The 25954-nt window shown below is 46.6% G+C and overlaps 1 protein-coding gene across 5 annotated transcripts in view; it reads right to left on the reverse strand.

The window, feature by feature from the left end:
* Positions 1-463: 463 nt before the first annotated feature.
* The window catches only part of LOC125443211 (meckelin-like), a 37594-nt gene continuing 12103 nt past the window's right edge, over positions 464-25954 (reverse strand). For 2 of the 5 annotated variants that reach the window (XM_048515154.1, XM_048515158.1), the window contains 14 exons: positions 25271-25327; positions 23765-23863; positions 22628-22726; positions 22235-22333; positions 21041-21143; positions 16372-16505; positions 9314-9454; positions 8099-8179; positions 6957-7073; positions 6011-6127; positions 4312-4407; positions 3214-3316; positions 2254-2396; positions 464-1125 (listed from right to left, as the gene is read on the reverse strand). In XM_048515154.1, coding sequence (XP_048371111.1) covers positions 1045-1125; positions 2254-2396; positions 3214-3316; positions 4312-4407; positions 6011-6127; positions 6957-7073; positions 8099-8179; positions 9314-9454; positions 16372-16505; positions 21041-21143; positions 22235-22333; positions 22628-22726; positions 23765-23863; positions 25271-25327 — 1470 coding nt within the window. In that variant the 3' untranslated portion in view covers positions 464-1044. The remainder of the gene's footprint in view (positions 1126-2253; positions 2397-3213; positions 3317-4311; positions 4408-6010; positions 6128-6956; positions 7074-8098; positions 8180-9313; positions 9455-16371; positions 16506-21040; positions 21144-22234; positions 22334-22627; positions 22727-23764; positions 23864-25270; positions 25328-25954) is intronic. The other 3 variants (XM_048515155.1, XM_048515156.1, XM_048515157.1) reach the window with 3 other exon arrangements.

Below are 25954 nucleotides of genomic sequence, written 5' to 3' on the forward strand. Positions count from 1 at the left end.
GGGGGGTGGGGGGGGGGGGGGGTGGGGGGGGGGGGGGGTGGGGGGGGGGGGGGGTGGGGGGGGGGGGGGGTGGGGGGGGGGGGGGGTGGGGGGGGGGGGGGGTGGGGGGGGGGGGGGGTGGGGGGGGGGGGGGGTGGGGGGGGGGGGGGGTGGGGGGGGGGGGGGGTGGGGGGGGGGGGGGGTGGGGGGGGGGGGGGGTGGCTGATGGGAATTGTAGTCCATAACATTTGGAGTGCCAAAGGTTCGCCACCACTGCCCTATAGGGGGGGCATAAATTGGCAGCAATTTGACGTTACCTGATGCACGGACCAAAACAAACAAGGCTGATGACGTGGTTAACGCATTCTCTTTTTCCCACCCTGACTTTTCTCCCAAAACTGGGGATAGGACTGGCTACAGATTTTAATATCTTGAAGCAGACGGGCATTTAGGTAGTTTTGAGACTTGCCTGTTGGGGAAATTCTCAGAGGGGTGCAATCTTTTATTAACTTATTTATTTTTACATTTTTATCCCACCCTTTTCACAAGGAGCTCAGCAGATACGTCTCTCCGACAATATTTGGTCTTGACAATAAACCCTGTGAGTCTGTTGAGATGCAGAGATAATTGCGTCCAAAGATCAGCCAAGGAATGTCATGATGGAACAGGGGAGCCGGGTCTTCACCCCGCCATCTCAAAATCCACACAGATGAAAAGCAAATCCCTCGTTGTCGAGTCCAACAAAGAGCAAACTTTCAGTCCCATCTCATGCCACCACCCCCCACCCCAAGATGACAGATCTCACTTAATCGCAAGTATGTGAAAGCTGGCTGCTACCATTCACTCCTGCTCTGGAGAAAGTACTTGGCACATGGTCAGAGGCACTAAAGCATCAACAACTTCATGTAGTTAAAGACCGGGTCTTGGCAGCTTCCAGGGCGGGTCTGGACCACCTCACATGCCACAATCAAAGGGATGACAAGATTGAAAGTCCCCAGTGGCTCACAGCAAGGGCCACGTTTAATAACCCAGCACAGCTCCAATCCATTTGCTTGCTGTTTGGTTCTAGATCAAGAACTGTTTCTCCACCAGGGTTTTCTCAGCCAGGTTCCTCTTTCCGAGCACCCCACGTAGAATTTGCGCAAGCTGCAGAGATCAAAACACAGACTGTCTGAGGGGTATCATTAGTCAACGCTCTTCCTCTCGTCTTGGTAAGATTCCCGCCCCTAGCCCCCAACAATGCAGAACTGTTTTTAGGGGATTTTCTTTAACCAACCCCACCCCACCCCCAATTTTCAAAATGACAGAGAGGTTTTGAAATAACTAAGACCCCTTCAGCCCTGACCTGGCTATCCGAGTCTCATCAGATCTAAGAAGCTAAGTAGTGTCAGACCTGGTTCCTGGATGGAAGACGTTCACCAAGGAAGTTATACAGAGGCAGGCAATGGCAAATCACCTCTGTACATCTCTTGATTGCAAAAACCCCTCTGGGGTTGCCATAAACCAGCTGTGACTTGACGGCACGTTCCACAATCAATTCCATAAGGAACCTGCAGGCTTTAGCGCAGTGATGGCGAACCTATGGCACGGGTGCCAGAGGTGGCACTCGGAGCCCTCTCTGTGGGCACGCGCACACAGAGTTTGTCATGTGGGGGCTGGAAAATCACACACACACACCCCCCACACACACACATCTAGACTGGCCTGGGCCACTGAGCACGACATGCGCGCACCGCAGTGAGCAGGGAGGACTTGGCTGGCAGGCCTGGTGCTTGTGCTCCGGGTGGCTGCTGCCCAAAGGGTGGGGCACAGAGGAGGCAGAGATGCTAGAGAGGCACAGAGCAGTGCACAAGGGACTTGCTGGAGGCTAGAGCAGGCTGGCCCCTGCTGGAGCGGGTGGGGCAGGGGAAGAGGTTGCCAACTGTTTTTTTCTAAACTAGAGCCTCAGCATTCAGGTTAAATTGCTGGGTTGGCACTTTGCAATAAATAAGTGGGGTTTGGGTTGCAATTTGGGCACTTGGTCTCAAAAAGGTTCGCCATCACTGCTTTAGCAGCTCCCGCAGTGTCACATGGGAGCAAAGAACTCACGCAACTGAGACGCTCAGCTTCCATGCAGAGGGAGAGCTATCTTTCCAAAGCCTCTCCTCAGCTTGGATCTGCAGCGGCTACACCCATTCCCTTCTCCCGTGCATCACTGCTCTCATGAGCAGACCCTCGGCAGAACTGCAAACGGCACAGGTCGGAGGCAGCACCTTCTCCGTCAAGTCCCTTTACCTTTTGCACAACTAAGGTGACAAGAGCCCCTAGCACGAAATCCTGCGCCCCCAGATCCACCGAACAGAAGACCAGGGTTTCAAAGATGAGCAGCGTGAGCTCATGATTGTAGAAAAGAACTCTGCCAAACAAAGCATTTTCATCTGGAGGAAGAGGAAGAGGAAAGGACGTGTTCTCAAGACAGCTTTCCCCACTTGTTTCCACCTGTTCCTGGTTTCAAATCCCCACAATGATGCGGCTGGCCTCCACGCGGGCCAGGGCCTTTACGGCTCTGGCCCCGGCCTGGTGGAACACTCTTCCTCCAGCCGTCCGGGCCCTGCGGGACCTTGTCGAGTTCCGCAGGGCCTGTAAGATGGAGTTGTTCTGCCGGGCCTTTGGAGGGACCAGCTGCTGAAGGTGCCCCCCCCTTTTAGCTCTTAACATCTGGGTCCTCCCATCTAATGGGACTCGCCGTTCTCTCCCTCTTGGGGAGGATTTAAAATTAGGGTTTCTTGGACGCCTCTTACTATCTTACTGCTGTTTTTAAAGGTTTTAACTATATTTATTTGTATCGAGATTTGTGTTGTACACCGCCCAGAGCCCCTCGGTATAAAAGATTAGGATGGATGGATGGATGGATGGATGGATGGATGGATGGATGGATGGATGGATGGATGGATGGATGGATGGATGGATGGATGGATGGATGGATGGATGGATGGATGGATGGATGATGGATGATGGATGATGGATGATGGAAGATAGATAGATAGATAGATAGATAGATAGATAGATAGATAGATAGATAGATAGATAGATAGATAGATAGATAGATAGATAGATAGATAGATAGATAGATAGATAGATAGATACTGCTTAGCTTCTGAGTTGTTTGCACCCCAAAGCGGCGTCTGTCTTACATGCATCGGCCGGTACAAGGCAACAAACAAATTTGCACAAGAAGAAGAGTAAAAAAAATACCATTGTACAGAACAGACACCTCTCCTGGCTCTTGGAATTCCACATCCAGGATCCGTTCCAGCAAAAACTTGTTTTTCACCACATAGTCCATATCTTTGTACCTCTGGTTTGAGACAGAAAAAATAAAAAAGGTGTTTAAATTCTCCCTATTCTTTGGCCAGTCATATACCTTCAGCCTAACCTACCCCACAGGGTTGTTGTGAGGATAAAAGGGAAGAGAACAGTGGCCCTTTCCCCACTTACCTTAAGCCCCGCGCTATTCTCCTCAAGTAGCGTGGGGTCCAGCTGCACTCCCCACTTCAGGGGCGGCGAGAACGCAGCCGCCCTGACGCTGCCTCTCTCGCGCCCCCTCAGTGCGCGTAATTCCTGGCGCCTTTTAAAATGGCGCCTTTTGATGACCCTGCGCAGAGCGCAGGATCATGGGGAAGCCAGGGGGCGCGCCAGGAATTGCGCGCGCTGGGAATTGCGGGCAGCAACCCTCGGAGAAAGGTGAGTGGGGAAAGGACCTGCAAGGGCTTTCTGCACAGGTAGTTTCCCATCCAAATGCTAACTGATTTTGCTTCGCTTCTGAGATTGGGCCAGTTTCGACCATACAGGTATGGTCAACTTCAGTGGGTTCCAATACAAAATATTATATGATTTGTTTTGGGACCAGAAACTCTGGTTTACATTAACCACAGTTTAGAATTGTTTGGGTTTCCTAAGCATCGATGAGCCACAGTTTAAAAGTAATAAAACTATCATTGAAGGCTTTCATGGCCGGAATCGCTACGGCATTGCGGGTTTTCCAGGTTGTATGGCCGTGTTCCAGTAGCATTTTTTCCTAATGTTTTGCCCGCAGTAGAAAAAAAGGCTACTGGAACACGGCCACACAACCCAGAAAACCCACAACACCCCAATAAAAATATCCCCTGACATCAGTTGCTGGAAAGTGCACTGCTGTGATTATGGGGACCTGCAGCCCCGTTCACCTGGGATTGCACTATCCACAATCTGTGGATGGTTTTGCCAGCTATCTTATGTTAAGGACTTCATCAGAGAGACAAACCCCAACCACACGACATGCATGTGTTTAGATCAAGGCATCCCAAGTCTCACGTGCTCCAGGAAAGAGGTCAGAAAGCGATTCAAGGCATGGTAGCTTCTCAATCTCTGGTCGTGGATGTCAGACCGGATCTGTGTCCCTCTTGGAGCCTGCCACACAGGAAGAGTTTGCAAAAAAAGTTTCATAAATCCAGGCCAGTTATTCTACAGAGACACGACGGAGGCAGAGAATCTGAAAAGTGTGCATGCGTGTTTGTTAGCTCAGATTTTCACACTGGCAGCAGGCAGCATTTCGGCTCAATTTTCACCTGCTGCTCCGGAGCCCTCAGCTCCACAGACAAACCGACTTGTCAATTAGGAGGGTGGGGAGAGAGAGAAAGGAAATGCCCCTAACATTCATTATTCCCTGGAAGGACAGAACTAGGTGCTATGGTGAGCTTCCAAACAAGGTGCAGAAAAGAATCTGAGGCGCCTCCGATTCTTTTGGCAGAAGATATATTGGTAACTTTGCAGGTCAGAATCTGCTAATAACCACCTTTTAAAATTTCTTCCTCCAGCAGCGTCTGGATGCGATGTAGCAGCTTGCCTCGCTTCAAGGCCTCGGATCTTGCTGCGACTGCAAACGCACCCACGTTTGCAGACGCGTCACGGAAGCCAAGTGTTGGCTTCTCCTCTTGTGCATGTCTGCAGACTGGCAGCTCCAGAAGTAAAACTTGGCCCAACTTGACCAATATCTTTGCCCAGCAATCAGCATACCACAAACACAGCTAGAACCAGGCTTTCTCCAAGTTTTTCTATCATCATCATCATCATCATCATCATCATCATCATCATCATCATCATCATCATCATCATCATCATCATCATTATTATTATTATTATTATTATTATTATTATTATTATTATTATTATTATTATTATTATTATTATTTAATTTTAATAGACCGCCCTACCCCCGAAGGGCTCAGGGCGATTTACAAAACAATCAACATTTGAATGCAGCAAATAGTTTCAATTAAAACAATAAATAAATCAAACATTAAATAAATTAAACATTAAAACACTAGCAGCAGTGATCTTCCACAATTAAAATAAGTAGATGATGTCCGGCATTTACCGAAAATAACCAAGCTATTCAGTAGAGTCAAATAGTCCTGGTGTCAAAAAAGCCAAATATGAGCTTTTGGGGGGTGCTTTTTGGCTTTTAGACTAGAGCTCGGTGCTGGAGTTTGACATTCAGTTGACGCTTTCCCCGCTGCCGATTCGCAGATCTGTACGAACTTGGGAAACAGCAGCAGCGGAGTAGAGTGGTTAGAGCTTTGACTGAATCCACACAGACTCAGGGAAACAGTAGTGGGGCGGGGAGGGGGGAGAATTTTTAAATTAGATAAATTTTGGGCTCGGGTTCTAACACTTCAAAATGTTTAGTAAAAAAGTCGAATTGCCGAAAGAGGCGGTGGCATGCTCGCTCTGGGAAAAGCCGTCTTTAGACCCTATGGATTTGGCCAACTACCACCCAGTTTTGAACTTCTTGTTTCTGGGAAAGGTAGCTGAGAAAACCACTGCAGCCATTTCCGGAAGACTCGTTGGTTCTGGATCCCTTCCAGTCCTGTGAGTATTGGCTTTATTTGGCTGTACCAAAAAATTCTGGGTTTTTAATAACCTGAAATTTACAAAATTTAAAAAGAATGTGCTCACCCCTAATTAGAACAGAAAAGTGCACCGATATCAGAAACGGGACAAGGGATCGTACCTCCGCTAAGGGCAGATTTATTTTGTCATAGAGTGCGCGGGTTCTGTCAGTGAGAAGCACTTCAAACGTCTGGATGTCTGAGTTGGCCTCCAGGCCTCTGAGGGGGCAAAGATTCTCCTGCGGGGGGGGGGGGGGGCAAAGTGACAACACAGTTATGCTGAAGAGCTTTCCTTATTACGTGGTCCCCCTCACTTTCTACCACCTGCTATGCGATCCTTTAAACTGGAGATCAAGCCTGGGGATCAAACCTGGGACTTTCTGCAGGCCACGCAGATGATCCCCCACTGAGCTGTGGCCCCTCCCTTTCTCCTAGGACTTTAAGCCAACCTATAGCATCCTCTTTCATTTTATACTCACAACATAGTGTCCTGTGAGGTAGGACATACTGAGAAAGAGAAAGAGTGAGGTAGGGGATACTGAGAAAGAGAAAGCTCACATGGCCCCCAGTGAGTTTCATGACAATGGCTGGGAAAACAAAAAGGAGGGAGGCGGAATGGAGATACTTGCAGACTGAAGGCAGAGCTAGCGTGGTGTTGTGCTTAAGAGCAGGTGGACTCTAATTTGTAGAACCGGGTTCGATTCTCCACTCCTCCACATGAGTGGCAGACTCCAATCTGGTGAACTGGATTTGTTTCCCAACTCCTACACATGAAACCTGCTGGGTGACCTTGGGCTACTCACAGTTCTCTCTGAACTCTCTCAGCCCCACCTGCCTCACAAGGTGTCTGTAGTGGGGAGAGGAAGGGAAGGAGTTTGTAAGCCCCTTTGAGAATCCTTAAGGTTGAAAAAGCAGGGTATAAATTCAGACTCTTCTTCTATAGCTTGTCTCCTGCCAGACTCACTCGATAAAGGCAAACCTAACAGGTAAAGGACTTGTCTATGTTGCAGCCACAGTTGCTAGCAACTGGGAGGGTGGCAGGGAAGCTGAGCAAACATCCCAGCTTACCTCCTCCTTCTGGAGGTAAGAGTGCATAGTGTCCATGTCGACATCGGCGTGGCCGTGGACGCTTCTTCCGTGGATGTAGAAACCGTAGCACCTGTGCATCAAGATGAACACAGACACCTGCAGGTATAAAGAGAAGAAGTACATGAAGCCCAAATTCATGTGGCAACTGAACACAACAGTTTCTGAAGCTCATGCAACATAAGGCTTAAAAATTTGCGCATCACAGCAGGTAAACGCCTACCCATGGCCAAATGCCCAACGCTTCAGAAATTGTGGTATACATCTTGGATAGCCTACAGAGCTCTGCATTTGTCCACAAGGTGATGGGTCAGATGTCAAGCAAAATAAAATACCACTGAGATATCACAGCCCTGCAAGACTACTGTGGCCCCTGGTGAATCATAAGAACATAAGAACTAGCCAGCTGGATCAGACCAGAGTCCATCTAGTCCAGCACTCTGCTACTCGCAGTGGCCCACCAGGTGCCTTTGGGAGCTCACGTGCAGGATGTGAAAGCAATGGCCTTCTGCTGCTGCTGCTGCTCCCGAGCACCTGATCTGCTAAGGCATTTGCAATCTCAGATCAAGGAGGATAAAGATTGGTAGCCATAGATCAACTTCTCCTCCATAAATCTGTCCAAGCCCTTTTTAAAGCTATCCAGGTTAGTGGCCATCACCCCCTCCTGTGGCAGCATATTCCAAACACCAATCACACGTTGCGTGAAGAAGTGTTTCCTTTTATTAGTCCTAATTCTTCCCCCCAGCATTTTCAATGAATGCCCCCTGGTTCTAGTATTGTGAGAAAGAGAGAGAAATTTCTCTCTGTCAACATTTTCTACCCCATGCATAATTTTATAGACTTCAATCCTATCCCCCCTCAGATGTCTCCTCTCCAAACTAAAGAGTCCCAAACGCTGCAGCCTCTCCTCATAAGGAAGGTGCTCCAGTCCCTCAATCATCCTCGTTGCCCATCTCTGCGCTTTTTCTATCTCTTCGATATCCTTTTTGAGATGTGGCGACCAGAACTGGACACAGTACTCCAAGTGCGGTCGCACCACGGCTTTATATAAGGGCATGACAATCCTTGCAGTTTTATTATCAATCGCTGGCCCATTTCCTTCTTCCTGCAGAGTCCTGACTCACATTGCTCAAGGAACAAAGGTCGGCGAACTGCTGGATCTTGTTCCCCACAAAACGCTCACATAGCCCCACTGAAATCAGCACCTGCAAGAAAACAGCATTGCATGAGGTGGCACGCAAGGATACTCCAAAGTTTCTTCCACCTCTCCAGCAGGGTGTTGTGGTTAAGAGCAGGTGGATTTTAATCTGGAGAACTGGGTTTGGATTCCCCACTCCTCCACCTGAGTGGCAGAAGCTTATCCGGTGAACCAGATGTGTTTCTGCACTCCTACATTCCTGCTGGGTGACCTTGGGCTAGTCACAGTTCGTCAGAGCTCTCTGTTGTGGGGAGAGGAAGGGAAAGGGGCTTGTAAGCCACCTTGAGGAGAGAAAGGTGGGATATAAATCCAAACTCTTCTCTTCTTCTTCTACTTCTTCTTCCATCCCTCTTCTGTCCCTCCATGGTTCAGGCTCTAGCTGCTAAATACCATGCAGCCTTGACTCCAGATATCCAACAAAGGCATCACACCCTGCCCAGAAGAATCCAGGGGTAACTTCTCAGATCAGCTGAGATATAAAAGCTGCTTCTCGCTGGCTGGGCCCTTCGCCCTGAACCGCTCCATCAGTAAGAACATAATAACATAAGAACAAGCCAGCTGGATCAGACCAGAGTCCATCTAGTTCAGCTCTCTGCTACTCGCAGTGGCCCACCAGGTGCCTTTGGGAGCTCGCATGCAGGATGTGAAAGCAATGGCCTTCTGTGGTTGTTGCTCCCGATCACCTGGTCTGTTAAGGCATTTGCAATCTCAGATCAAAGAGGATCAAGATTGGTAGCCATAAATCGACTTCTCCTCCATAAATCTGTCCAAGTCCCTTTTAAAGCTATCCAGGTTAGTGGCCATCACCACCTCCTGTGGCAGCATATTCCAAACACCAATCACACGTTGCGTGAAGAAGTGTTTCCTTTTATTAGTCCTAATTCTTCCCCCCAGCATTTTCAATGGATGCCCCCTGGTTCTAGTATTGTGAGTAATGAAAAGAGTGCTCAGCAATTTATAGGAAGCTATGAAATCTGCTTCCTTTATCTCTGAAGGCAACAAAGTGCCTCTCCAAAGATGCCCAGGCTCTCCTCCCCGTCACGTCACGCAACCTGAACCCTGTCCCCAAACCAGCATCTCTCTGTGGATATTTGGCCTCATCCAGACGGTCAGTTCTTATGTTCTGAGAGCACAAAAGGACCTGCACGATCCCGATGGCCAGCCGAACTGAAGCAGCTATTCCAAAGCGAAGGATGGGGCTCCACGGAGCCAGGGGGGCATCTGAGCCCGGGTACAGATTCACATTCAGGTCTCTTGAGGCCAGGTTCTTCAGTCCCACCACCTAGAAAACAGAAGCAACCAACGTGGCTCCCTCAGTTGGATACCGTTGCTCTTTTTTTTTTTTAATTTTTTGATTTTATTAACTTTATACCAAAAGCAATAAAATAACAATTTCATTTCCCATTGTACAGTAATGTAATCCAATAATAAAACAATATATAGAATATTAAAACATAAAAACAAAAAATAGAAAAGAAAGAAAAAAGAGAGGAATTAGAGAGAAAAGTTTAGGGGGGAAAATAAAAAGAGCATGAACATTTTTTTGAAAAAAGTTCATCTTGTTATAAAAATACTGATGTTTAGAATTTGAGTTTCTTCAAAGTCTTCTCCTTCTATGCTTCAACGAGATAGATTCTTTCCTTAGGTCTTTATGCGAAGTATTTCAATTTCTAGTCACTATTTATTATTTACCTATAGATGACTCTGAGTTCATAACATCTTAATATAATAAGTAAATAATATAAATCTTATGTGCCCTCTATCAACAAATTTACATCTTTACATAAATTTACATACTCTGGTTTCTCTTCAGATACCGTTGCTCTTGAGCCTAGGAGGCATGGGTTCGAATCTCTCTTTAGTTACGACCTAGGTGGGTGTCCATGGACAAGGAATTATTTGCCCTCCCTTGCCTTCTTTGTAAAATCTCAGGACTTACAGGACTGAGCTACAAGCATGAAAGAGGATCAGGTAGACTTCACCTGGCCAAAGCTGAACATCATAATCATGATCTGGTCTATTTATGGCATTCCAGTAACATGTATGTTTTGTTTCTTTCACATGGGTCGATTCTGCACTTGAGTTATCGATCTAAGTTCGAGCTGCATTCGACCTAAGTGCTCCGCACAACCAGTGGGATTGACGTGGTTTTGTACCAGCTTCGCCCCGTGTAATGGTCAAATTTCTGACTCCAGTTGGGAACTACTACTTTTTCAGGGAACCACGCTCCAACTCAGCTCGATTCCAGGAAAGTGCGGAATCTCTGGTGCCAGGAGTCCCCCATTCAGCCAATCACAGCTGAGTGTTTTGGGCGTGCGTACAGCTGGCCAATCAAAAAATGCCACCTTCGTCCCTCCATTCCTGTAGCAGTTTTTTTTATAACGTGTGTGGGGATAGATGGAACATGGCCGTAGAACAGTAGCCAATCGGAACGGAGCGGCGAAGAGGCACAGGATGATTCCAGCCCTCGAGGCTGGGATCAGAAGCTGGTTGCAGTGAGGGAACAACAATGAAAGCCGACCCTAGGTCAGTACCCTTCTCAGGGAACTGGGTCGAACCTATTTTACTCATGTGCGGAATCGCCCATGGTCAGACATGAAAGCATAAGCATAAGCATAAGCATAAGCATTTTATTGTCATTGTGCGCTGTGAAATTTACAGCAGCATTCCTCGATGCACACAATTTCAGACTCATACAATTTCAGACTCATGCAATTTCAGACTCATACATCATCATCCTCCACCCATCCCTACATAGCCCCAAATACATCAATATGGGCTTAGCGGATTTTAGCATAGCCTGGCTCTAGAGTAGAAGCTGTCTCACAGCCTCTTTGTCCCTAGTTCTGGAGGGCCCTGTATGCGTCTGCCAGATGGTAGCAGTTTAAAAAAAAAAATTAGTAGCTGGATGGGGCCAGGTCCCGCCAGAGAATAATTTTGGGCTTTATTTAGACTTCGAACATTATAGATTTCTTCCAAGGAGGGTGGCCGATAATCCTTTGTGCAGTATTGATCACCCTTTGGAGCACCTTCCTATCCGCCACTGTGCAACTGGAGAACCATACACAGATGCAGTAGGTTAGGACACTCTCTATAGCACAGCGGTAAAAGGACACCAGAAGTTTTCCATCTAGTTGTTGCTTCCTTAAAAGTCTCAGAAAGTACAGTCTTTGCTGGGCTTTCTTAACCACCCTTGATGATCTGTACTCCCCAGGTCAAATCCTCTTTAATCATAACGCCCAGGAATTTAAAACTAGCCACCCGCTCCACTTGATCTCCATTTATAGTCAAGGGCTGAATTTCTGAGCTATTCCTTCTATAGTCCACTATGAGCTCCTTTGTCTTGTTAGTGTTAAGAACCAGGTTATTTTCCCTGCACCATGAGAGCAGTCGGTCCACTTCATTCCGATAGGCATGAACCTGCATTGCACTGAATGACCCAAATTCAGCCCATTAAACACACACAATTACAATTAGCTAGCTTAAAACATTAACGAATTACAATAAAACATAATAAAACAATAAGATGGTGATTGGTCGGGTATCCAAAGACTCCAATACAGCCTAAAATCCCACATACCATGTCTTGTTATCCTGCCCTCCCTACTATAAAGTGTTAAATAAATGAAATTTTAAAAACAGGTTATATTGTGAATGTAAACTGTGAAATCTGATCAGACTGGCCTGCAGGTAAACTGAATTATGAATCTTGCAAATGGAAGGGCCAGGGAGCCAAAGTTGAACGGTGCTTAAGGCATCAATCGAATTTAATCTGGCTCTGGGAAGGGAAGAAAAGGGGACTGTAAGCCGCTTAGAGACAATGCTAGAAAAAAAGTGTGATATAAATCCAAACTCTTCTTCTACCCTGTGGCGTCTGCTGCAGAGCAGGGGGCCAGGTGGGTTTCACAAACAACAAACGCGCTGCATCAACCGCTACTTTATCAATTGCGCTAAGCCCACATATAAAGTGCAATACATAAAGTGCAACCAGTGAAAAGTGCAAACAACATCAGAGCCTAGACTCTTACAGTACTACACATATCACATCACCCTACAACATATACTGCATTCCATTGCAGTATATGCAGCTATTGATAAGTGATTGATTATCTTCAAAGAAGAGGTCCTGATCAGAAAGTACCTATCACAGTTGAACCTTAGGACCAGTGAAAGAAGACATTGTTTAGTCACCTTGACTATGTTGTAGGGTGATGTGATATGTGTAGTAGCCACGGCGCTAAGCAGTGAAGTAGCCACGGCGCTAAGCAGTGAGGCCTTTGAGTCCAAAAGGCTGAATATAATAAACTCAGAGCTAAGTGTGATGGAAGAATATGATGAGATAATCAATGGCCTCAAACCGATACTTGTTTACTCTAATGCTCCAACACAATATAAGCCTGCCCATAAGGGCTGGTTTGACCAGGAGTGCAGAGCACTAAAGAGGAGATAAATAATAATTTAAAACTTTTACGGCATGACAGGGATATAGACAGAAATTCCCAAATACTCATACTAAGATCTGGTATAAAGCTTTTAATTAGGCAGAAGAAAAAAGCATATTCTAGATGCCAATGGGAAACACTGTAGCCCAAACCGTGACCACGAAGAGAAAAGCGAAGCATTTTGGGCTCTGGTCTCATCTGGGATGGGTTCATGTTTCACTGTTTTATTTGCACAGATACCTGGTGATATTTGGTTTAAGCATTTCTCCCAAATTTTGATTCCTCCTTGATCCCTAAGTTACTTCCAGACTTAACAAGAAGGGTGCCCTTAGTGACTAGCCTATCTCCAAATTGGCCTCAGGAAGGGAGAAAGAAATAGAGAACTTGATCAGTTCTATGAGCAGGGAAGGCTCCTGGTGAGATACGATTCGAATGATGTGTTCAAAACATTTCCATCTTGGTGGGTACCAATTCTTGCCAAACTTTTCCTCAGATTAACAATACTGGCAGTTTCCCAGTGGATGGAAAACCAGCATAATTGTCCCTATACATAAAAAAAGGACAAAAATGACCCAAAGAACTATGCGTAATAAGCCTGTGAACACTGCCTCCTAAAATATATGGTAAATATCTCCTTGGAAAATTAGAAGATTGGGAAATTGAGAATCACATATTACACCCACAACAGGCGGGATTTAGGAAGGGACCAAGCTACAGTTGACCACTGCCTTGTACTATATCAATTAGCTCATTCAGCCATATAAGAGGCCAACGAAGCCTTATATATATCTGACATTGTTGGTTGGCCTCTACTTTTGATTCAGTATGTAGAGAAAGACTCTGGTGGAAATTGCTGAACACAAATATGGATAAGCAACACTTTCCTTATTAAGAGAGCTGCGAGGATACATGGATTAAAGTCAGAGTAAATACATCCAGGCTCTCTAACAGATGGGTTTTAGAGCAGGGAAAGGAGTCAAAGCAGGGCTGTTTACTTGCACCCCCATTTTATTCAATCTTTATATTAATGATGAATTCCTAAGCTGACTGGCCATGAATTTTATTTGCCCCTAAACTGGGAAAACAGAAATTTCAATTCTGCTTTATGCAGATGATATGGTCCTAGTTTCACTTACAAGGAATAGTTTATGGAGACTCCCTATATAGTTTGGGTGAGTACTGCAGAGGAGGCCCTCTCCATAAAACTATTCCAAACTAAAGGTAATGGTGTTCAAGAAAAGACCAAGAAAATACAGTTGGAACATCCATAATATTCCTATAGAGCAATGCAATTATTTTTAAATATTTAGGTGTTACATTCAGCCCCTTCACTAAATTGGAATGCCCATAGCAGTGGTCAAAGCAGCTACTTAAAAAATCTGTTGGGGCAATATTGAGATTTTATCATACAAAGGAGGTCATTTAGTCGATCCAGCCCTAAAAATCCTTAAACCTAACGTTAGATCTATGTTACTGTATGCCACAGAGATTTGGGGATGGAATGTCCAAGTCCTACATAAAATACAGAAACTATTCAAAGAACTCCTTCCTTAAACCGTTCTCCTACTCCCTAAAGGGCATGTAGCCCTCCTTAGAGACTGAACTACGGTTGCCTTCTATTAAAGCTTCGAGCTGAATTGGCAATTTTGAAATACGTTAAAAGGTTCACTAAAACCGACTTAGTTTGGAATCAAAGTCTGCAGATATTACTAAAGGCCTCAAAATTACATAATACCTCCCTAAATAATATATTGCTCCAGTTATTCATTTCCAGATCATTTATTCTCTTCACCAATTTTAAATCCGACCCAACCGGGACTGGATATTCAAAAGGAGATAACTGTATGGACAGAGATGTAATTTTACATTCAAGTTTGCTCCCTGGTATAGTCACCTTAAAAGGATCATCAATAGAGCCTCCTATCTTGCTGGCATTACTCAGTTTAAGATGAAGGCTATGACAGCAATACGATTTCAAACAATGCCAACAAATTATTTAGAAGGCAGATATGCCAAAATACCAGTTGAACTTGAATTTGTATCTGCAAACAGAGTAAGAGGATTTACCTCATTATGTTCTAGACGCTAGCCCCCTGTGCACTTAGAGCCTAGGGCTAAGTTTCTGAATAGTTTCCTTATCCTATCCCAGGTATATTATAGGAGTCCAGACAAATTATACCTTCTCCTTAGCAGTTTGGATCTATATATCCTATAGGGTTATTTCTTGCCATGCTTAGCCTTCCCTAAGATTCGCTCCAACAACGTAATAAAGTAAATGATCAAACCTAAATTGGTATAAGTTAGGTGGGAATACAATCTAGACATACTGTAGGGGGGAAAGTGAAAGACTTAGTGTTCACATGATGGATTTTTAGTGAATTTTTTTTTCTTTTTCTTACCTGTTGGAATAACAAGTTGGCTCAGAAGTTTTAATGTAATAATATTGTAATATTGTAATGGCCTATGGCTTTCAATAAAGTTGATTGATTGATTGATTGATTGAATTGCACTTTATATGTGGGCTTAGCGCAATTGATAAAGTAGCAGTTGATGCAGCACGTTTGTTGTTTGTGGAGTTGTTAACGTTGCATCCATTGATAAATTGGCCAGGTGGGTTTCCCAAATGCCACTTCCTGCAGGAAAGCTTCTCAATTTGGGCCATGATTTCCACACAGGATCGAGCCACGGTCCCTCTCAAAGTAACATTTCTTGGAGGGACTATAGTGCAAACAGGAGAGCTGTCCGTCTCTTCTTCTTTTCAAGCTGGCCTCGAGAGAGAGTCTGGCTGGCTTCCAGATTTGTACCATTGACTGTCTATACAGAGGGTCACGTCAACTCTTAAACTTGCCTGTCTCTCACTCAAGGTCACAGATCCAGAGATTACTTGGTGGGACTTTACATCTAATCAAGTTCAAGTTCAATAAGCCTTCATTGGCATATACACAATAATATAAAAATACAGTTCCAGTTAAAAAGTGAATAGTAAAAAACTCTGCGTTTGTCATACATTCAGTTTACAAACTTCTGACAAAAACTTTGCCACTATAAGGCAACAATGAAAATCCTGACAATTTAAAAGCATAACTACTTTATCTGATTCAGTATAATCAATCATAGGGTCTATAGCTTGGGATAGCAGGCTGGATCGGAGTTCTTGGTATAACACGCAGTTCAGGAGAATGTGTGGGATGGAATCCAGCTGTCCTATGCTACAGGTACAGAACCTCTTATCGCTTGGAAGACCTTTAAGTCTTCCTCTATGTAGCGGAGATGGCATGATGTTAAATCTAGCCAGGGTATAGGCTCTCCGGTGTATGGGATTTGTGAGCGCTGTAATATATATATATATTACATCTAATCACAGTGGATAACCTCCCCTTCCCTCAGAGGCGTATTTAGGGGAAATGGAGCCTGGGGTCAAAATCTGGGGAAAAACCCACCCACCCAGCAGCCAGGTCTACTGCTCGGCACCAGCACCTAGGTCCGTGGTGGCGAACCTTTGGCACTCCAGATGTTATGGACTACAATTCCCATCAGCCCCTGCGGTGGTGCGAGGTGGGAGTGCTCAATCCCATAACATCTGGAGATGCCAAAGGACCACCACCACTGATTAGAGTCTACCACCGAACCGATCCAGCTTGAGGCCCAAGGCCAGCATCCCCCGTGATTAGATGCCGTCAGCCCATGGACATGCTTGATTACCCGTGTCCACCTCTAGCGAGATGCAGCCTCTGCCTTTCCTCCATCTCTCACTCACCTCCAGAAGCAGCAAAGTGGCAAAAAGCTGAAAGAAAGGATTTGCTTTCCGGTGGGTCTGAAGCTCATTCCACTCATTAGCTATCAGGAAAGTTCTCCAGGCGCTCACCGAAGAAGCCGCTCTCTGATCTCCTCCTGGAGCAAGAGAGGGCATGGAAAAAAACCAAAACCGAACACAACGAAGCAGAAACAATTGGCTTTATGTGAAAACTCCAGTCGAGCTTATCGGATTCTTGGCAAACTGCAAAGCTCAATGGCCCTGAACTGCCCCTTGCTTATGTTGGTTTACTCTCCCGATGTAAATCATTACCTGTAGCCGAGGGCAGTGACTTCCCGGAACAAGCCCGCTGATTTCCCAGAAGTTACCGAAGGGTCTTGAAGTGATTTACCAACGCTAATTAAACAAGAGGATATCGCATAACAGCTGTGCGGGCCTGCTAGAGGCAACGTTGCCCTCACTTTTTTTTGAGAGCCCGAGATTTTTGATCTTCAAAAGCACTCTCTGCTTGTGACAATAGTTTCAGGTTCCGTTCCGCCAAGCGCAGGGAGACTTTGCTCGATTCTGCTCAAAAGCTAAATCGCACCTTAAACTCAAGGCCTGAGCAAGACCCTCATGCAGGGGGTGTGAACGTCATGGCGGGACATCCCAACCTATCAGGGGCTTCTGGGGAGAACCCCGATTGGTTTGCTGCCTCGGCAGTGCTGAGCCTGAAGTAGAACCTTCTTTACATCTTGATCCTAACTGAAGTCCCGTTTGTCAAAACGTTTCTCATGGATACGAGATCTACATGCATATATTTCATATTATTCCATGCCTCAACAGGGAGCAGCAGTGGCGTAGGAGGTTAAGAGCTCGTGTATCTGATCTGGAGGAACCGGGTTTGATTCCCAGCTCTGCCGCCTGAGCTGTGGAGGCTTATCTGGGGAATTCAGATTAGCCTGTACACTCCCACACACGCCAGCTGGGTGACCTTGGGCTAGTCACAGCTTCTTGGAGCTCTCAGCCAAACTGCTTACCTCACAAGAGGGCATTTGTTGTGGCTGTGAGGAAGGGGCAAAAGGAGATTGTAAGCCCCTTTGATCTCCTGCAGGAGAGAAAGTGGGGATATAAATCCAAACTACTACTACTCCCCCTCCCCCTCCTCCTCCTCCTCTGTTGGAAAAAGTGAGCGATAAACTGAAAAAAAATACTTTAATGGCAATTGCCCTACGAGGAGAGACTTTGGGAGCTGGAGATGTTTAGTTTGGTGAAGAGAAGGTGAAGAGGTGACATGATAGCCATGTTTAGATATTTGAAGGGATGCCATTTTGGTGAGGGAGCAAGCTTGTTTTCTGTGGCTCCAGAGACTAGGGCAGTGATGGCGAACCTATGGCACGGGTGCCAGAGGTGGCACTCAGAGCCCTCTCTGTGGGCACACACAGAGTCACCTCCACCCACCCCCCACATCTAAGCTGGCCTGGGCTGCTGGGCTTGGTTATTTATTTATTTATTTATTTATTTATTTATTTATTTATTTATTTGTTTGTTTGTTTGTTTGTTTGTTTGTTTGTTTGTTTGTTTGTTTGTTTGTTTGTTTGTTTATTTATTTATTTATTCCACTTTTATACCGCCCTCCCCCAAAGGGCTCAGGGCGGTTTACATCACAATATAAACAAGCGGATAACAAAATAGAATACTAAAAATTCATGTCAGTTAAAAGCAGCTCTTAATTTATAATCAGTTAAAACGAGATGAAAGTTTCAGCCACTGGCTCCAACTCCCCACAAGAACAAGCGGATCTTAGTTGTTAATGGGCACCTATCAGCAGCTGGCCTCCCAAAGCCAGTGAACCAACTCAGTCTTACAGGCCTCTTGAGGAACTCTTGTAGGAGTCCGCGGAATCTCGGTTGCTGGAGGAAGAACTTCCACCAGGCAGGGGCCAGGACGTAAAGCCTGGCCTGGTGGAGCCAACCGCATCATAGAGTGAGGGGATCTCAGTAGGTGGCCTCTACGGCTTAAGAGACCGGCGTGGGACATGGGGCCAGGCAGTTCCCTGAGGTACAGGGTCCCAGACGTAAGACCTTAAAGGTTAACACCAATACCTTGAAGGCGATTCGAGATTCAACTGGGAGCCAGTGCGAAGCGGTGCAACACGAGTGATGCTTGATCTCAGGCACCACCCGTGAGCAGTGAGGCAGCACTGTAGCATTAAACCTAAAGACCCTAGTTTTGGGAAGCAGTGCAGATAACTCTGATGGCCTTCATGAAACCATACCCCAGTTTTCATGGGATGATTAAAAGTGCAATCCTTTACCTGGGGGTAAAGCTCAGTTGCTGGCAGTGGGGCTTGCTTCTGAGTAAACCCTCTAGGGTGCATTGATTCACCCATTGGAAGAGTTCAAAGCAAAGCCACCGACTACCACCAAACTTGCCTCTGAGCAGGGGTTACCCAAACTCTGGCCGAGGGCCAAATGCTTAGCCCCTGAGGCAGCTGTTATCAGGCCCGCCAGGCAGCCAGCGATGGCTCCATTCATGTGAGTGGGGAACCGGGGAAGGGAACTAGCCTATGACCGTTATTGCAGTTATATGATGGCACCCCAAATCTCCATGCATTTCTGACAGAGTTGGAAACCTTACGTAGCAGCGCCTGCTCCGCCTTCCCTCTCAGCTACCCATGTGTTGCTCTCGGGCTTTTCTGTTCCGCCTCCCTCCACTGGCATCAGCCAGGCTGGTGGAGAAATAAACTCACTGGCTGCTAGGGAGGAAGAACCAGGAAGATACCTGATCCTGGGTTAGATGGAGATGCTTGTTGGGAAGTTCTGCTTTTTTTTTTTTACAGGGGGAAGGTATTCAGCCTCCCCAACAATATTTGGAGCCCACCCTGTACTTGACATACTTTGGTCACTGTTCTAAAAATAGACCATGACAGAAAGGCTGAGAGGTGAAATCAAACATTTTACAATCATTTGTGCATAGGAATTTGTTCATAGTTTTTTTTAGTCCGGCCCTCCAACAGTCTGAGGGACAGTGAACTGGCCCCCTGTTTAAAAAAGTTTGGGGACATACGAGTAGCATGCGCCTGGAGCCAACGTTTCGTGAAACCTCAGTATTAGAGGCTAGAGATGCCATGTTGGCACTTTGCGATAAATAAGTGGGTTTGGGGTTGCAATTTGGGCACTCGGTCTCGAAAAGGTTCGCTATCACTGGACTAGGGCCAGGAGTCATGGGTTCAAGGTGAAGGAAAAAGGATTCCAGCTAAACATCAGGAAAAATTTCCTAACAATAAGGACTGTTCGACAGTGGAATGCACTACCTCGGAGAGTGGTGGAGTCTCCTTCTTTGGAGATTTTTTAAAGAGAGGCTGGATGGCCATCCGTCAGGAATGCTTTGATTGTGCGTTCCTGCATGGCAGGAGGTTGGGGTGAAGGATCTCCATCTAACTTTTTTCTAGCTTAAACCACCTGGAGAACTTGTTTGATACATTTGGGGTCCCCCGTGTGGTTCCTGGGGCTGCCTGGGGGCAGCACGCTGCCCACCTTTTACTGGCACCTGCCAAGTGTTTTGAGTGAGTGGGCAGGGCCAGGTGGGCACCTGGGAAGGTTTCTGATTGGTAACTGAAGATGTGATTGGCTGGGCCACAGCTACACAAGATTCTTTGTTGTGTCACTGAAGTTCAGCTGCTGCAGCCGTTTTGTTGCTGCGCCCACTGTGCTGTGTCAGAATCCCAAAGGTGTCTGCAGGCTTAAAAAGCTAGGGGAGCTGAGTGTATTTATTGCCGTTCCTTGCGGTGTCCGATTTGGCTCAACTGCTTATGTAGTACAGCCTGGATGACTTTCCCCTCTTCCATTTGCCTAGTCAAGGAACAGTGCTATTATTTAAATTGATTTCAAACTGTACGTTTTTTATAATATTTTAATGTTTTATAATATTTTAATTTATAATATTTTAATGAGAAGGGCAACAAGGATGATTGAAGGATTAGAGCACCTTCCTTATGAGGAGAGGCTGCAGCGTTTGGGACTCTTTAGTTTGGAGAGGAGACGTCTGAGGGGGGATATGATTAGAAGTCTATAAAATTATGCATGGGATAGAAAATGTTGACAAGAAGAATTTTTCTCTCTTTCTCGCAGCTCTACTAGAACCGAGGGGCACACATTGAAAATGCTTTAGGGGAAGAATTGGAGACTAATAAAGGGAAACACTTCTTCACAAAGCGATGCGATTGGTGTGTGTGGAATCATGCTGCCACAGGAGGTGGTGATGGCCACTAACCTGGATAGCTTTAAAAGGAGGGCTTGGACAGATTTATGGAGGGAGAAGTCGATCTCCTGGCTACCAATCTTGATCCTCTTTGATCTGAGATTGCAGTACTTGAACAGTCCAGGTGCTAACAGGGAGGCAGCAGCGGCAGAGAGCCGTTGCTTTTCCACATCCTGCACATGAGCTCCCAAAGGCACCTGGTGGGCCACTGCGAGTAGCAGAGAGCTGGACTAGATGGACTCTGGTCTGATCCAGCTGGTTTGTTCTCATGTTCTTCTGTTCTTAATGTGATTAAGTAATGTACAGAAGACGTCCTGAGACTGGCTTTGCTGGGAAAGGGCAGGGTATCAAGTTCAACAAAATAAAATTAAAATTAAACACAAACGGCTGTGCAACTTTTCAAGAAGCAAAGACAGGTGGGAGAGCATACCTGTGGGCGTCCTCTGCACCCCTTTCTGCCTTGGTTTCTCCCAGTCTATCAGGAAGATGGAGACGGTCAGCTGGGTGATCAGCAAATGCACAAGGTCCAAGGACTGCAGGGAATACATCCAAAGAGGGTTAACATCTCAGTGAAGACAGACGGTGAGCAGGCTCTTCGGAATCCCAGAGCAGGCTATTTCCAACAGCAGCTCTCAAACACCGGACATGAGCATCAAACTATACACAGCCCCAGGAATAGCACAAAGACCTAACATTGCCTCATACCGAATCAGAGCCCTTGGCCACCAAAGCCAATACTGTCTACACCAGGGGTCGGTAACCTTTACCACCCAAAGAGCCATTTGGGTGATCTACTGAGCCAAAGAGGCGACTCCACATGGAACTGCCTCTGGTTTGGCCCCTCCACTCACCTTTCCTTCCAGCGCTGCTCTGGAGGGCTGGAGGGACATGCCCACGCTACCCTCCGACCTTCAGGCCAAGTGGAGCCGCAGTATAAGACTGAAAGAGCCGCATGCGGCTCCAGAGCCGCAGGTTGCAGACCCCTGGTCTACACCGACTGGCAACAGCTTGCCAAGGTCTTAGGCAGAGGTCTTGTATCTCCCACTGCCGGATCCTTTTGGCTGGCAACGCCAGGGACTGAACTCATGACCTTCCACGTGGCAAACAGATGCCCGGCTCTACCATTGAGACCACAGCTCCATCTTTTGACTCTCAAGTGTCTTGGAACGGCTGCAAAAGTCATTGGAGGAATTGGAGGCTTCGCCAAGGGGGTGGGAGGGTGGGGCGGTGGCCCATGGGGGGAGGGGGCAGAAAATTTAGAGTCTGCCCCGAGCTCTCCATTTTCCCTAGCTACACCCCTGCATCCAGGTCAGGGCAATGAGAACTACTCCTCCGATTGCTGGTGGCCACTGCCAAACCCACTGGGCATCAGTAATCAGAGAGGTAGTTCTCACTGGAGGACCGGAGCTCATCTCTTAGATCACAGGTGTCAAACTCACAGCCCTCCAGATGTTATGGACTACAGTTCCCATCATCCCCTGCCAGCGATGCTGGCAGGGGATGAACCGCTAAGGCTATAATCTAACATCTGGAGAAGCTGAAGTTTGACCGGTAACCTGCAATGTCTTCCCCATCACCCTAATGTGAGGCCTCTCCTCTACCTACCAATTACCAAAGCCCTTACCTTCAACACTAGCCCACACAGCACATAAATAATAAAGCGGGTTTCTATTGGCCCACCAGCAGGAGGGAGTGTCACTTCAACGGTGGAATGTTGTTGGCCCTGGGGGGGAAAAGAGGGTGAAAGCCAAGATTTATTCCCCTGCATGCAATATTGGATGCCTACATCTCATAATTCTCTTTTGTAGAGGGAGGACACTGAATGATGCAACAGAAAACCTGCATGCGGAGTCTTAAATTGAAGACACCACTTGGGGCGAAGGGCGTACTGTGGGGGCTGTTCCGGATCACCTCCAGGACATGCATCCCAGAAGAGTAAGCAAAGTACACCGTGCCAGATAACGGCAGGAGAATTCTATTCCCAAGCCTAAAACCTCTAAGCGACGCACTTGCTTACCTTGAAAACTATGAGCCAGTAAATACCAATTCCCAAGGTGATCAGGAAGAAGACGTTTGCTAGGGAACCAGCCAGGTAGGCAAAGAATTTCACTATGATCTGTGAACAAAGAGAAAATGTTTAGATATGAGTCCAGTAGCACCCTAGAGACCCACACGCTTGGGGGTATATGCTTTTAAGAGATAAACCTCCCACCGCCACGGAAATTTACCATCATCTAAAGATCAGACTGTATCACCAGGAATACCAATCTCTCCTGAGTGCTGCACAAAGCTCCTGTTCCCCTCTATACTTTGGGATCACACCCCCGAAATCTAGCCCTGCTGTATACTTAGAACAGCTTGTTAATTATAAGTGCAGATGGGTCACGACAAGAGCAAGGTGCAACTCATTCCCCTCTGTCTATCTTCAAGGTCGTTTCCTTAACATCCCACAAAGTGAGCGTTGCTGTCGGTACTGTCCCAATGCTATGGACTCAATCCCTCATATCCTGCTTTACTGTTCGAGGTATAATGATATTAGAACCGATCTGGGAGCTTTACTACCTCTAGAATTTAGACAAACAAAAAATGTCTAAGCTATTGAACAGCCCTAATGTAGAAATTTCTGAAGCAGTTGCTACATTTTTAATCCATGTTCTACATGATATGTAACAATGATCCTGTTTTTGTATTTGGAATGTATGGGACTTCTGGTTTATGCCTAATAAAGGTTTTTGGACTGGATTGGATTGGATTGGATAAACCTCCCTTAGAATCATAGAGTTGAAAGAGATCCCACGGGCCATCAAGTCCAACCCCCTGCAATGCAGGAAGACGACAATCAAAGCACTCCTGACAGATGGCCACCCAGCCTCTCTTTAAAAACATAAGAACATAAGAACATAAGAACTAGCCGGCTGGATCAGACCAGAGTCCATCTAGTCCAGCACTCTGCTACTTGCAGTGGCCCACCAGGTGCCCTTGAGAGCTCACAGGCAGGATGTGAAAGCAAGGGCCTTCTGCACCTGCTGCTCCTGAGCACCTGAAAACCTCCAAAGAAGGAGGCTCCACCACACTCCGAGGTAGTGCATTCCACCCAAGCCATTGCAGCTTTTTGGAGGCAGCAGAGATGCCAAGTGTGGAAACTCATCCTTACCATAAGATTTATGTTCTGAAGTCGGGAGCGCCGGGCCCAGCTGCTGACCTTCAGCAAAGAGTACAAAACTGCAAGAGAACTGAAGACTCCAAACGATATCTGTCAAGAGGGGGAGGAAGGAAAGGTGGATGTCCTTCATAATGGAACACAAAGGGGAACCAGTTACAGGGGTCTGCAACCTGTGGCTCTCCAGATGTTCATGGACTACAATTCCCATCAGCCGCCGCCAGCATGGCCATGCTGGCAGGGGCTGAGAATAAAAAGGAGCCAATAGTCCCATGAGCTATCTGGAAAGAAACTTTCCCAAATTCTAGACAGATAGAAGGTCTTGTGTTGTCCATTCCATCTTGAGATGCTGCATACTGCACGGCTAGTGCCAAAATAATAACAGCCAGAAAGCCAGTGTAGCAAAGCAGTTAAGAGTGTTAGGCTAGGACCTGGGAGAACAAGGTTCAAATCCCCACTCTGCCATGGAAGTTTGCTGGGTGGCTTTGGGCCAGGCACATAATAGAAGAAGAAGAAGAAGAAGAAGAAGAAGAAGAAGAAGAAGAAGAAGAAGAAGAAGAAGAAGAAGAAGAAGAAGAAGAAGAAGAAGAAGAAGAAGAAGAAGAAGAAGAAGAAGAAGAAGAAGAAGAAGAAGAAGAAGAAGAAGAAGAAGAAGAAGAAGAAGAAGAAGAAGAAGAAGAAGAAGAAGAAGAAGAAGAAGAAGAAGAAGAAGAAGAAGAAGAAGAAGAAGAAGAAGAAGAGAGCTCCAAGAAGCTGTGACTAGCCCAAGGTCACCCAGCTGGTGTGTGTGGGAGTGTACAGGCTAATCTGAATTCCCCAGATAAGCCTCCACAGCTCAGGCGGCAGAGCTGGGAATCAAACCTGGTTCCTCCAGATTAGATACATGAGCTCTTAACCTCCTACGCCACTGCTGCTCCACCCGTAGACTAAGATACCTCACGGGTGGCTTTATATCCAGCATACCTCCCTGCAGATTTAAATGGCAGGTTTTCATGATGGGACACAAACTAGTGTAATATAGAATTGATCACTAGATCACTACCCCAAATATCCAGGGATTTCACAACTCAAAGTTGGCAACCTTATCTCGAGTGCCTTATCAGGCTAGTTTGCCTTCCACACCAAAAAATGCACTCAACAACATCCATCACCCTAACATTTGAGACAGCATAAACTTTGGTGGATTAGGAGCCTGTATCCCAATTATGGCAGCTACAGCACTAGCGCGTTAGAGCAACTTGGAGCTGGGGGGAAACTTCTTGTATCAGTCTGGGTGCAGGAAAGAAGGAGAGAGAGAGTCCACCAGCTCCAAAATAATTCAGGTTTTTGCTTATTACAAACAAACTTGTTTCTTAATTGAGTCCAAGAGGTCACAAACAAGTTTACGCCGTAACGAATCTGCAAAGCTGTTGTGTCGCAGCAGCAACACCGAAGAGACTTGTGGAATCTGAAAATCTACCCTGGCTTCCCTCCTGGCATCTTGACATTACAATGACTCACGTCGGTGGTCTGCTGAGCTGTTCCAGGACTCTGAATATACGTGACAGAAAATGATGCCTGCAAAGAAAAATGACAAAGGAATAAGGGGGGAATTCCTGTGGGTGGCTGGAAGGTTTCTCCTGCAATCAGTCTCTCCTGCAGCTCCGGAAAACACTTCTGCAAAATGAAGGCAGCTGACCAAAATCTACCCAAAATGCTTTGGTGCCCTCCTTAGTACCTGAAGTCGTTACGGTCGGCGCAAGGAATAGGCGGGATGCAGCGATATCATCCGGTGGAGAGAAGCCAGTGGCAATATAGCGTGATCCGTGGATCTGGCTACTCTGCCGAGCTGGCGGTCCCTGGCACCTTTTATTAGGGTTTTAGGGAAGGCGGGAGAGCGGGAGAATGTTGCGCAATACATGAATCATAGGGGCTGCGTACGTGCGGAAGGAAACGTTCCTGTCTGGGCCTAATCCATACCTGGGGGTATGCACCTTTTGTCCCTTTGTCCAGGACATCTTGTGACCCGTGAGTCACGGGGGGTCTTGTGACCGGTGAGGGTGCTTGCCCAGAGGGCAACAGATGGCGCAGGCATTCCTGTGCTCTGTCTGAAGCTCTGCTGGGTTTGCTGGCTCACCCCAACAGTACCCCTCTCCCCCATCAAGTTATTTTGACACTCTTTCGATCAGAGTCTGGAGCACAGCA

Source organism: Sphaerodactylus townsendi, linkage group LG14 (assembly GCF_021028975.2).
Source record: "Sphaerodactylus townsendi isolate TG3544 linkage group LG14, MPM_Stown_v2.3, whole genome shotgun sequence".
Taxonomy (NCBI): Eukaryota; Metazoa; Chordata; class Lepidosauria; order Squamata; family Sphaerodactylidae; genus Sphaerodactylus; species Sphaerodactylus townsendi.